At 39.9% G+C, this 13,283-nt stretch overlaps 1 protein-coding gene across 1 annotated transcript in view; it reads left to right on the plus strand.

The window, feature by feature from the left end:
* Positions 1-13,283, plus strand: part of rhot1a (ras homolog family member T1a) — a 30,303-nt gene that overhangs the window by 4,148 nt on the left and 12,872 nt on the right. The window contains exons 4-18 of the mRNA XM_034711124.1: positions 655-698; positions 784-837; positions 980-1,032; positions 1,521-1,629; positions 3,363-3,464; positions 6,596-6,694; positions 6,891-6,999; positions 7,128-7,248; positions 7,646-7,730; positions 7,870-8,015; positions 8,192-8,292; positions 8,406-8,536; positions 9,483-9,566; positions 9,710-9,832; positions 11,651-11,853. Of these exons, the coding sequence (XP_034567015.1) occupies positions 655-698; positions 784-837; positions 980-1,032; positions 1,521-1,629; positions 3,363-3,464; positions 6,596-6,694; positions 6,891-6,999; positions 7,128-7,248; positions 7,646-7,730; positions 7,870-8,015; positions 8,192-8,292; positions 8,406-8,536; positions 9,483-9,566; positions 9,710-9,832; positions 11,651-11,853 (1,564 nt within the window). The remainder of the gene's footprint in view (positions 1-654; positions 699-783; positions 838-979; positions 1,033-1,520; positions 1,630-3,362; positions 3,465-6,595; positions 6,695-6,890; positions 7,000-7,127; positions 7,249-7,645; positions 7,731-7,869; positions 8,016-8,191; positions 8,293-8,405; positions 8,537-9,482; positions 9,567-9,709; positions 9,833-11,650; positions 11,854-13,283) is intronic.

Genomic DNA, 13,283 nt, shown 5'->3' on the forward strand with positions numbered 1-13,283 from the left:
CTGCCCGAGGATCTCAATGCACTACATAGTGCAGTTTGAACACGACCGCACCATGTAGAGCTTTAAAAGTAATCAGTCAAATCTTCAAATCAATTCTAAAACATACAGGGAGCCAATGCAAGGAAGCTAAAACCATAATGCTGTTTTGTCATATTATAGTCTGCTCTTTTTGGACAGTTAGTCTCAGGAGGATGTCTCAGTCATCTGTAGGAAGCAGCAGCAGTGATTTATTTGCATTAAACAGCCTAAAAGGTGGGGTAGCATGTAAAATCTACAAGAAGAAGTAGCTCTCCAAAGTTTGTACAACCTCTGTGGTCATTTTCTGCAGTCAACTGATGCAACTTTTCAACAATACATGCTAAAAAACAGGTTCACTCCCTGTAAAAATGAAATAGGAATGGTACAATATCAAATTCCCAACATTGTCTCCTGCCTTTCCTGTTTCACTCAGAATTAGGTCACAACACTACAGAGCACAGACGCTGGAGTTCTGAAATGCTGTTTCATCTACACTTTAAATACTAGTATTGGCTGCATGAAGCACACACATACTTAATGATCTGTTATCCATATTTAAAATGAAAGGTTGTTTCACAAGAGTACAACCTGATACGTTTCTAAACACGAAACACATGTTCCTTTTCTAATATTCAGAAGCTGAACAATCAGACGAGCAGCTGTACCAAGAAATATCAAAGGTAAGCTTGACCTCATTGTCTCTCTCACTTGCACCTCATGTGTTTTCGATGTAAACCACAATAACGTCCTCATTTGTCTTTACAGGCTAATGTGATCTGCATAGTTTATTCAGTTAACAACAAGAAGTCAATTGAGAAGGTGAGTTCAGTTTTCATCATCACACGTGTTTGAAACGCAACTCTGCACAGACTGTTTAAGTACTTAATGTGAGACAAAATAACCTCTCTGTAATGAGTGTGTGCTCAGCTTCAGTGTTTGATGTTGTGCTTCACTTCACTAGGTGACAAGTCACTGGATCCCCCTCATAAATGACAGGACGGACAAGGATAGCAGGTGTGTTCATGTGACTCTAATAGATGTGTGTTTGTGTATGTGTGTGTTTCTTCTCTGTAATTCAAGTCAGCTGTAATAGCATAATATGCAGCTGCTGATCTGGCTTATACTTGGTCTGAGCCACTCAAATATTTGGCTCACTCACCAGTGAGCACACTGTCTTTTGGGCCCTGGCTGTAACTCTGATTGGTTGATTTACTTTAACTGTTTGTGGTCTATAAGTATAGTGTTGTTTTTCTTACACTGCTGTTTCTCTGTCCCTCAATGAAGGAGAATTACTGTTTTGGTCACTTTGATAAGTGCAGATATTTTTCAGTGTCGATTTGAGCTGCTGGCATCAGCAAGTGCAATTACTTTGAAATATTGCTATTAGGGGTCGACTCATTATTGGCCTGGCTGATTAGCGAGGGCCAATCTTTGGCCAATCATTTCAATTTTCAGATCTGTCTGTTTTCACTCACCACACTGTCTCACCGGCTTTATTACAGGGTACCGCTGATCCTTGTGGGGAACAAGTCTGACCTGGTGGAACACAGCAGCATGGAGACCATCCTGCCCATCATGAACCAGTACCAGGACATCGAGACCTGTGTAGAGGTACGAGATCAATGCACACAAACATCCATGTTTAAACCATAGATTGTACAAATAATTAATGTAGTATCCATGACATCACCAAGCGGCAACCTCCGGTCTAAAAATATGAGTCAAATGAGGAAGTGCTAAAAACTGAAGTTCATCAAGGATCTGATTAAGTACCGGAAACCACATACACACCAATTCACAAAAGACGATCTTTACAGCAGAAATAAACATGTTTACAGCCTGGTACAAAAAAACAAGTTTAGTCTGGATAGCTCATTTCTTGATCGGCACACACTGTACGGGGGTGAATCTTTTTCTAATGTGGCAATTTCAAAGATATTGAGATTATGAGTCTTCCAATGAAAGACACAGCTGACTTGACTGACTGGCTAGAAGGCTCAAAGCCCGCCTCTTTACGTCACAATCGCTCGACAGCAGCAATATGGCCCCCTCAGACGATTGGCCTCAAAACAGCGCTTCAGAAACAGATGGGTGCCGTCACAGATACTACGTCCATATTTTATACAGTCTATGGACGTCACCCATCTGTTTCTGAAGCAATTATTAGAAGCCAATCATCGGCGGGAGCCATATTGGAAATGCTGAACTCAACCTAACTACTGTTGAGCTAGTGTGAGGTAAAGCGGCGGGCTTTGAGCCTCCTCGCCAATAGCTACTGTGTTCCTGCCTTTCAATCAAGTCCCTAATGGGCAAAACTCGTAATCTTAATATCTTCTGAACTGTTGTGTTTGAAAAAATTCACCCCCTGTGAAGAGAAATAAGCTCTTCATGGGGTTTGAATTGTAAAAAACATGTAAACATGTTTATTAATGCTGCAAAGATCATCTTTTATAAATGGGTGTGTATGTGGTTTCCGGTGTTCCTGCAGCCAGCCTCAAGCGGACGCTGGATGAACTGCAGTTTGTAACACTGCCGCATTGGTTCCATATTTTGAGACAGGCGGTTGCCACTTGGTTTAAACCTTTTGTTTCTACTGAGTCTGTTTGGAGACCTTACTGCAGTGGATGTTGAAACAAAGCTTGATGAAGCACTCGAAGGTTGAAATGTAATAGGGCTGAGTGAAAATTTGAGCAAGGCTGTCTGCACGATACAGTCCAGCATTTTACTCCACTTACTCCCCGAGCCATTAATAGATTTATATCAGTGAACTCTCAGCTCTGAGGTCCGTTCCTGCTGACTGATTGACTGTGAGTGTATTGAGAGGCTTTGCTGTCACAGAGGAAGCCTGCCTCTGTCTGCATTACAGCTTAATTCGAATTTCCCTCTGTGGTATGAGACGCCCGGTCATGCCCTCCTCAGGTGGATTATTTACACAGTTAAAAAAGGAGCATGAGGCGGACGTGAGAGACAGCACATACAGAGTCAGCAGGGAGAGTTGGACTCGTATGAAAGATGTGACATAATGCTCACTGCTGGCTCAGTGTCCTGGTTGTCCTAATTCTCTACATTGATTCCATTTCTGTTTTATATTGAGTGTCAGTGGTGAGAGAGCATCAGGATTGATTTCTCAAGTAAAAGAGCCACTGAAAAAATATCATCTTTACTGCAATCGTTTTACTTGAAAGTTGTTTTATAGAAGTTAACAGAATTTAAAACTCAGATAAAAACCTGTGGGCTATTTCAGTCTCTGCACATGAGCATGACATTTCCTGACCATTTTACTCCAGAGTTGCTCTTGCTCGGGGCATAAACACTCACACATGGCTTTCCTTTTTTATTCTCAGTGCTCTGCCAAAAACCTGAAGAACATCTCCGAGCTGTTTTACTACGCCCAGAAGGCTGTCCTCCACCCGACTGGACCCCTGTACTGCCCCGAGGAGAAGGAGGTGAGGTCTTTTTGATAGAAGCAGACAAAGTGGACGTTACGACTTGTCATTGAAGGAAGATAACCGCTTTTTTCTTATCACCTCAACAAAGGCTGCAGCTGTGCTCTCCCTGCATTGAGGAGCAAGATCAGCTGCTATGGATTATCTTAATAAACTTTTTTGAAGGTCTGCGCAGGGGAAGAGTCTATTTAGGCTAGTCATCGTCTGTGTAGAGGTCCCTCTTGCTAGTTGGAAGCAGAATTACTTCTATTTTTGTAATCTTTTTATTTTTGCAAGCCTAAAGTGCTGGTCATATATTATAATATAATAATAATACACTTTATTTTTATAGCACTGTTCTTAACAAGGTTACAAAGTGCTTCACAACAAAAAAGCAGAGAATTACAAAGCATAAAAAACGGTGCAAACAGGGGGAGGAAAAAAGACAGAAGCAAAACAAGACATCTGAATGCAGAGCAAATTCAAGAATTAGGGGTGGTGAAATGCCTTCTTATATAAAAATGTTTTTTAGTGAGGATTTAAAAGCAGTTAAGGTTGTGAACTGTCTAATTGTCAGTGGCAGGGAGTTCCACAAACTTGGAGCTCTGACTGAAAAGGCCCGGTCACCTTTTGTTTTAAGGCGGGATTTTTGCACAACCAGCAGAGATGCATCCACAGACCCGAGTGGCCCCCAGGCACATATGGGGTTAAATGTTGCTTAAATAGTTTGGGGCCTGTCCATTTAAAATTTTAAAAGTAATCAATAAAATCTTAAAATCGACAAGATATGTTGTGTCTAAGCTGTTGCCCAGTGGCCCTACATGAGCCATTACTACTGGATGTAAACAAGATGACAGACGGCATCTCGTAGCGTGGCGTTTTTATTTAGAAAATATAGATAAAGTTGTAAGGCTGTGTCTGTTTTAAACAACCTACCTCTGTGTTAAAACTATTACCTTAATAAATTGTGCCCAATTTAACTGATTCCAAGCGTATCTTACTTTTAGACTGTTTGGTGATTCCATTTTGGGGATAACGTTAAATAAATCCACAAATAAATATATAAAGTAAGTAAATAAATAAAGTTTCTTTTTTTTTAATAGTGCTTATTTTTCTTATTTTTGCTGATCTTGAGGTGAAACAGTCCATTCCTTTTAAAAAGCTCTCTAAGATTGTTGGTACCTCCACCTTTCATACATTCAAACATGCAGCCCAAAGTGCTTCACAAAGAACAGGGAGATAGAAAACCACAGCAATGCTGAAATTATAAAAGGCATGCTTATAAATAAAATTATAAATAAAATACTTAAAAAAAAAAAAATCAATACAGTAAAATTAACAGAATAAGTAGGAGTAGAAAGAAAAGTTAAAAATAAGGTAGAGTTAAAATGATCAGATAAATAAATAATAAAATAAGATGTGTAATTTCCTGTTTAAATAACTAGGAAGTTAGTCGCTGGAACATCCCTAGTCTACGATACGTCTACAAAAGCTGTCATTATACCAACTGCAAAAATTTAAAAGTATCTTACCTAAAATGTTAATATTTTCTATATTATAAAAAATATATATATTTAAAATTCTCTGGCCACAGAATTAGGGGTGAGCCCGACTAAGGATTTGCTTAGTCGAATCTGATCCATCGGATTTTGCCCATAGTCGACTAATGGTCGAATGTTTGTTGTTTTTCCTTATTGACCCAAAGTCTGCATGATGGCGACCGCATGACAATATTACGCATAACCCTTTACAATTAAGAGACTCGCAGCTTAAAGTAAAAGGGACAACAGAATATTATAAGTATAAAACTTAAATTTTTTAAATCTATATTGCAAAAACAACGAGGGGATGATGGAGTGAAAACTCAAATAAGGCCACCATCCATTAAACATGGAACAACGCGCCAGCATAGAATAAAGAATCAGGAGATATTTAAACAGTGTTCACCCAGCAGAGAGCAGCGCTGCGGAGAGTAGTTTGTCCAACTTAAGGCTAAACATGTTTATAATGTTCAAAATCAAACCTGAACCAGCTAGAGGGTTTTTAAATACCTTAACAGTACCTTTTAAAACAGTCTTTCATCGCGTCTTTGTCTGCGTGAGTCTTTTCAAATTGTACGTGAGGAAAACCATCGTGTGTACGGGCAGAAGTGCGCTCCTTGCTTTGTCGACTGTAAATCCTGTCTTTGAGAATATCCTCTCTGATGATGTGGAGGTGGATGGGATGCTGTGGATTGTTTTTGAGGCTTTGCGCAGCTTTGGGTATTCCTGCTCGTTCTTTTGGCCCCGTACAGTTTTTGTGTGGTCCGGTAATCCTTGATCTCACAGCCCTCTTCATGAAGCTGCTCCTCATCTTCATCACTATTTTTTAGGATCAACTGAAGTTTTATTTCCTGACATTTTGAGCTGCCATGAACGTAGAAAGATTTAAAGGCCAGCTGAGGTACGTCTGCTTCACAGCTCCCGCTAAATGGTCCACCTTTAATTACCAGGGGAGATTTAATTACCACTTTAAGGAGATTTAACACTTCAAGAGATGTTCTCAGAATTACATTAAATAAGTCTATATTTATATCAAAATAGGATATATGAGACACTATTTTTTACGGGAAAAAGGAAAATAGTGTAAAATTAGACATTGAGCACCCCCATGGTTTGAATGGAATGATCCACGTTTCATATGCAAATATTCGACTATGAGATTGGCAGTCGACTAAGGCTCGTTGGAACGAATCGTCGAATATTCGACTATTTGGGGTCACCCCTACACAGAATGAGTACTTCTTCCTACAGGACCATGAATCTTATCTTGATTTGTTTCAAATGAATATTTCTAAATTAAAAGAAATGTAGTGATAGTTTGCGTAGAAGATATCGGTTCTTAAAGCAGGCAAAGGCTCTGTCACTTCTACTTTAGGTTAACAAATGTGACACAATTATGTATCCTCAGGTAATGTGTAAATGTTTTAGATGTTTAGGAGAAAAGAGAGCTCAAGAGTCAGGTTATTCTTTTAAAAAAGCAGCAGATAATGATTTTGAAAACCTGATTACTGCATCCCTGCGTTATCTGCTTTAGAGATAGCTGTTGGCTTGAATCTTGTGAATTATATAAGCACGGGTAACCAAATTGATTATGTTTGTTTTTCATTACAGTTGAAACCGTCTTGCATTAAGGCTTTAACTAGAATCTTCAAAGTGTCTGACCTGGACAATGACGGCGTCCTTAATGACAACGAGCTCAACTTCTTCCAGGTAAGATATTTCATTTAACTTGGTGATTTTTTTCAAGCCCTCACAACATTCAGAATTAAGCCACTCCAGGGCGTGTAAGAGCCAGACTGCTTAACTGGTCCAGGAGGTCAGGTTTGAACACGACTAGGACCTGAAAAAAACTGCAGCAAATATCTTGTTCCACACAACAATGTACCTCTTGTTTGCATGTTTGCAGAGAACGTGTTTTAATACGCCCCTGGCGCCTCAGGCCTTAGAGGATGTAAAAAACGTGGTCAGGAGGAACATGACAGACGGCGTGAAGGACAACGGACTCACACTCAAAGGTGAGAAACTTATTCTTTCTCTCTATTATATATCCTGTATTTCTCCTTTAACAGTCCTGCTTTTACTCTTCTATTCTACAACAATGGTTTTGTGCTGACCTCGTCCATTCTCCTTCTCTCTATCACAGGCTTCTTGTTCCTGCACACCCTCTTCATACAGCGAGGTCGACATGAGACCACCTGGACTGTGCTGAGGCGATTTGGTTATGACGATGACCTGGAGCTCACGCAGGAATACCTGTTCCCCCTGTAAGTACGGCTTCAGTGATTAATTAATTCAACTCAAAGAGGAGGCAGGGAAGAAGCAGATGTATTAACACAGTTTTTACCTTGTTAGGTCAGGAGTTCATCCTCTGTGATGACTCTGCTGCAATGATGATATTAGTGTTGATAATTTTTTCAGTACTAATCAGGTGTATGAGCCTTTTAGATCAAAGACATTACATTTCATCTTGTCCTCTTCCTTGGTCGTCATTGGTTATGTAGTCTGCAGAGTCTGCTACTGACATGACTAAACATATTAGTTAACCTGCAGGTTGACTTGATGTCCTGTTTTGTCTATGAAGTGTTAAAAAATAGATAAAGTTCCCTGCTTCTCCACATCTGAGATGTTAGAACCTCATTTATTTTTGTCCCTTCATCACAGGATAAAGATTCCTCCAGACTGCACCACAGAGTTCAACCACAACGCTTACCTCTTCCTCCAGAGTGTCTTTGACAAACACGACAAGGTGCGTGGTCAGAAATGTTGAAGCTCTAGACATTAACTGTAGAGAGTCTCGTCTCTCTCTGCCAGTTTTCCTGCTTGCTGTGTTTTTTTTTTTTTATTAAATTTGTATGCTCTATTTCTGTGCACTGGACGTGATCCAGGACAGAGATTGTGCGCTGTCGCCAGAGGAGGTGAAGGACTTGTTCAAAGTGTTCCCCTACATGCCCTGGGGTCCGGATGTCAACAACACAGTGTGCACTAACGACCAGGGATGGATAACATACCAGGGATATCTCTCTCAGTGGACGTGAGTGGGAAACATGTCTATTAATACACACATACTGACACATATGCTCTCTTATTTTAATATTATACAACCTGAATGAGTCCACACTAGTGTGTCATTTACACCGTTATTGTTGTACAGAATACACTGATAGTTGTTGCCTCTCTGACTCAATATTTGTGTGTTCTCTGCTGTAGGTTAACAACATATCTAGATGTACAGCGTAGTTTGGAGTATTTAGGTTATCTGGGTTACTCTATCATCTATGAACAGGAGTCCCAAGCAGCTGCCATTACAGGTAAGGGATTAGTATTCCATTCAGCTGCTTAGCTGCACTGTATGTGACGACAAAACTTGCCTTTAAAAGGAAACGGTAAATATTTATTGACCTTTGGATTCCCTTTCTTTCAGTGACACGCAACAAGCGCATAGATCTCCAGAAGAAACAGACACAACGCAGCGTCTTCCGCTGTAATGTCCTGGGCACTAGAGGCAGCGGGAAGAGCGGCTTCCTTCAAGCTTTTCTGGGCAAAAACCTGCAGGTTGGTGGAAAAACTAAAGTCACAAAGAAATGGCTTAGAGAGAGGTACTACATGAGACCGGAAAATGTAAAGGAATCGCAGACAGTGGATGCTAAAATGCTCTAGCTTGTAGGTCATGAGTCGAAATGTAACAAGCAGCATAAGTTGATTCAGGGGTGGAACTCAATTCTGGCAATGTGTCAGCTGCAATGTGAAAGAGGCTATAGGAGCTTGGTATAGTTCTTGTCCCAGCTGTTTGTAGTGTAGGACACTCAGTGTCAGAGGGATTAGCGCAATCAAATCACATTTTTGTATCAAATTTCAAACCACATGAATTTTTTTAATTGTTTTTACACACGGAAATAAAATATACAAAATGTACACAGAAAACTGCTCCATAAGATCAGCTGGTTCTATCGCTAACTCATCCCCCATAACCCAACAGTCCTAATGTCCATATAGAGGTTCCATAGTGCATACATTTAATAGAATAGCCCTGGATTAAACAACGTTCTGGTGCTGGAAGTCAGGTTGTCTGTTATTTTTAAGGATCACAGTTGTACTACAGAAAACAGTTAATGCTACTAAATAGGTGTGAATACATTAAATAAAAGAATGTAAAAAAAAAAAAAAAAGACAATACTGAAAGGGGTATTCATGGTGACAATTAAAATGAGTAACACTCATTAAACTGTATACCTGAAAATTATAGAAGTTTAATTTGTTTTTATTTAGAATCTTGATTTATTTCTTGTCCGGCATGTTTAAATTGCGTTATAAATCCTCTTCTGTGTGTTACAGTGCAGCCTAACCTAAACACAAAATCAATCTGCAAATTCATCTTAAATGAGCGTTAAACTTTGAGTGCTTCAGTCAACTTCTAAAGATGAGTCAGAGAAAAAAGCAGGTATGAAAGACTTAACATGTAATGAGTCCTGAAGGTAAACATGTTTATTTTCTACCACAGAAACAGAGGCGGATTAGAGAAGACCACAAGTCCTTCTATGCCATCAACACGACCTATGTTTACGGTCAGGAGAAGTACCTGCTGGTGAGACACGTTCACTTGTCTGCTGTCTGGATTATTGTTACATAACCTGCATGTGTTTCATTTAACTGTGTGTCAGCATTAGTTCTCAGCAAAACGTTAATCCCTCCATCTGCACACTCTGTTTCTGTCCCTCTTGCTACAAGCTCCATGAGGTGATGCCAGATTTTGACTTCCTGTCAGAGGCGGACCTCGCCTGTGACGTAGTTTGCCTGGTGTATGACGTTAACAATCCTCGCTCTTTTGAATACTGCGCCAAAGTGTACAAGGTAAGTGTGAGGAGATGAGAAAATGTTGATCGAATGCACTGCTGAGTGTCATCAGTTCCACCTCTTCACATGCACTTACACTTAACTCAGAATGACATGACAGCATCTGCCCCATCTCCCAGAGGAGGCCTCAGATGCAGAGGTTAATTCAGAGGGGGGTTGAGATGATACTCACTTCACCTTGACAGACAAAACCTGCATGGATCGACCGCTTTTTACAATTCATCAGAGATACCTGTGAAGTAATCGCAGGTAGTCAGGTCGTTTGTGGATAATTAGAATAATATAGTCATATTAAGTGTTTGTACAGTTTATAACGGGCTTCCTATAAAGCAACAATACAACAATTTTGAATAAAATAAAGAAAAAGCTAATGTGAGGATGATGGTGACCTTGACTCTGGCTGAATTGTTGTAGCTAGGTGACTGGGTCATAGCATTCCCAGCTCTGTTGAGCTGTTCTCACTTTGCAGTGGTCAATACAAAGACGGGATATGCCCTTATAATTCAATCTTAGTTTTTTTTTCACACCAAACTAGATTTACAATTTGAATCAATTTTTCTTTTATTTCTCCATTAAAAAGAAAAAAAAAGGCAAAGAAAAGATTCAAATGGGCAACAAATAGTAACTTGCTAATCACTGCACAAAGTACATTTTGGATTGTTTTACTGTGGATTACTTAATTTTGTTATACTGATTTATGTTGCTTATGTAGAGTACACTGTGATGAAATCAGTATAATTAATCAGAAAAATACACTGTATTATTTGGGGTTTACAGATTTAGGTAAGTAATCATTATTATATAACTCTCATTCACAGTAATATTTAACAATACTAAGTAATAATAAGTAATTGAAGCGGTTAAGATTGAACAGGGCAGCAGAGACTAAGTGGGCTTGTGTTTGTCACGCATCTTGCCACAAATCAAAATCAAAGTCCATGGAAAGTTTTCTATTTATTAACAAAACACTCAAAATAATTCAATACCAAAAAAGATCTAAATAAAGAAGGATAATGACGATGGCGGTCAGCAAAAAATATTCAACCCTACTCACCCTCTTTGAATGCCTCTTGCCACACAACTGAACAGGTAGATAAAAGGTAAACCACACCCATGAACCCAAAACCGGAAATGAAGTCAACCATAAAAAGGAAATAATCATGATTAACCTATAAGACATGAAAATCAACATTATGGCCCCTACAGTAATATTTCTGTTTTATGTGTAGCAAGTTGCTTTTTATACATCCCCCTCTCTTGTTGTGAACATTAGTTCCCCCTCGTCATTGTTTCTGGAGGGACAGGTATGGGTGTGATGGTGTAGGGTGACCTGAACCAATTCCAGGCGACTGACAGGATTGTGGTCCTGTGCCTCTTTTGGGAACAGATTCTCCATGAACGCTGGCAGCCATGTTGTCATTGCTTGTGTTTTAACAGTAATCGAGGGGAGGGTAAGAACTTTGGGAGCCTGGGGACAGTGATGGAGAAAATTAAAGAGAAAATCTTGATTGTCATTTTTCATATCATCCTTGAGCACAAATCTGATTTATTGCTCAGCCCTCGTCAGTACCTACGTAAAGAGAAATTAAAGTGAAACCAGTGATCAGTGTCAGGGTCATGGGCTGAAACTTTATGATGTACTTGTGAAGAAAGTGACCACAGTTTGTTTATAAGAGCCTGCAAAGCTGCAGACCGGTCAGGGGGCTCATGCTTTTTACTGCAATGATACAGCATTCGACATGCTGGAGTGTTGCAAAGTGATGACATGCTGCCCAAACAGTTTTGATAGTAATAGCAAACAATTTTGTATTGCAGCAATACTTCATCGACAGTAAAACGCCATGTGTAGTGATCGCTGCCAAGTCAGACCTGCATGAAGTACGGCAGCACTACAGCCTCTCCCCGCAGGACTTCTGCCGGAAGCACAAGCTCCACCCGCCTCAGCCGTTCACGTGTAACACGACCGACGCAGTCAGCAAAGACATCTATACTAGACTCACCACCATGGCCATGTATCCGTGAGTACTACACCTCTTTGTCTGCTCCTTTTCACTCTGTGTGAGTCCTACAACATTATCCAACATTCCTATCATCCCTATCTTTCCTATCTTTCCTTTCAACTTTTCCCTCTCTCCTGGTGACATTTTTAACCTTTTGGATGTGTTACTGTTTTTTCTGTCAGAGAAGTTAGACACTTTTCTCAAGCAGCAATTATATTTTTGGGTTTTTTTGCCACTTCTGTCAGCTCATTTTTCTTTGAAGATGTTCCCCTGCTGATGCTTTTACATATTTAAAGTTTTATTACATTATGCTAGCAATTTATCAAGTTTAAACTGAGGTTATTTACTTCTTCTTGCAGAAACATATCAAATTGAGCCAGACACAAGTACCATAACTGCATAAATTAATATTAATCAATCTTTATTTGTATATCGCCAAATCACAACTTTTTTTAATCTCATGGCGCTTTATAAAAATAGCGGTTCTAGTCCGTACTCTATGTTAAATTATTAACAAAGACCCAATATCAAGACAAGATAAGACTCAGTCTGATCTCATCTTATTCAACCATGAGTAGAGAACTTTGCAAGGTATAGCAGCAAGGACAAACTTCCTTTTAACAGGCAGAAACCTTGAGCAGAACCAGACTCATGTTAAACACACATCTACCTCGACTGAGTTGGAAAGAATAGCATACACATATATTTTATCTCCCTCCAAGAATCGCCATCTTAATGTGGTGGAGGGGCTGAGCCTTGAGGCAAAGCTTTCAATTTATCAATCCATCTACGAATCCAACCCTCGCCTACGGTCATGAGCTGTGGGAAGGGACTGAAAGAATGAGATTGCATACAGCTACCAAAACGAGTTTCTTCCAAAGGGTGTCTGGGCTCATCCTTAGAGATAGGGTGAGGAGTTTGGACATCCAAAAGAAGCTTGAAGTAGAGCCGCTGCTGCTTCTTCGCATCAAGGAGTCAGTTGAGGTGATTCACACACTTGATAAGGATCCTCCAAATGGGAGGAGGCCCTAGGGTGGATTCAGAATTCGCTGGAGGGATTGTATATCCCACATGGCCTGGGAAAACCTCAGGATCCTGAGGGATATCGGGGGTTGACTTACTTGCGCTTTTCGACCGCAGGAACTTTACCCTGGAACAAGAGACTTTACCCCTGAACTATGTGCGTTTCGACTGGAGGAACCAGGGTCTAAATTTAGTTCAGTGGTAGATAATCTCCCCCCTGAAAGGCCCCTGCTTGGGGGGGTATACTTTTCAAAGGTCCTGGGACTTTCGGTTGAATGTAACGGTGTTTTGTTCAAGTTTACACAGTTGTTGAAACACAGAGGGAGTTCCTGGGAATGCATACTAGTTTAGTATATCTTTTATCAAGATTTCAAAATATTATTTAATATAATTTTTTTCTCCATACGTCCCTGGCGTGATTTGCA

Source organism: Notolabrus celidotus, chromosome 20 (assembly GCF_009762535.1).
Source record: "Notolabrus celidotus isolate fNotCel1 chromosome 20, fNotCel1.pri, whole genome shotgun sequence".
NCBI lineage: Eukaryota > Metazoa > Chordata > Actinopteri > Labriformes > Labridae > Notolabrus > Notolabrus celidotus.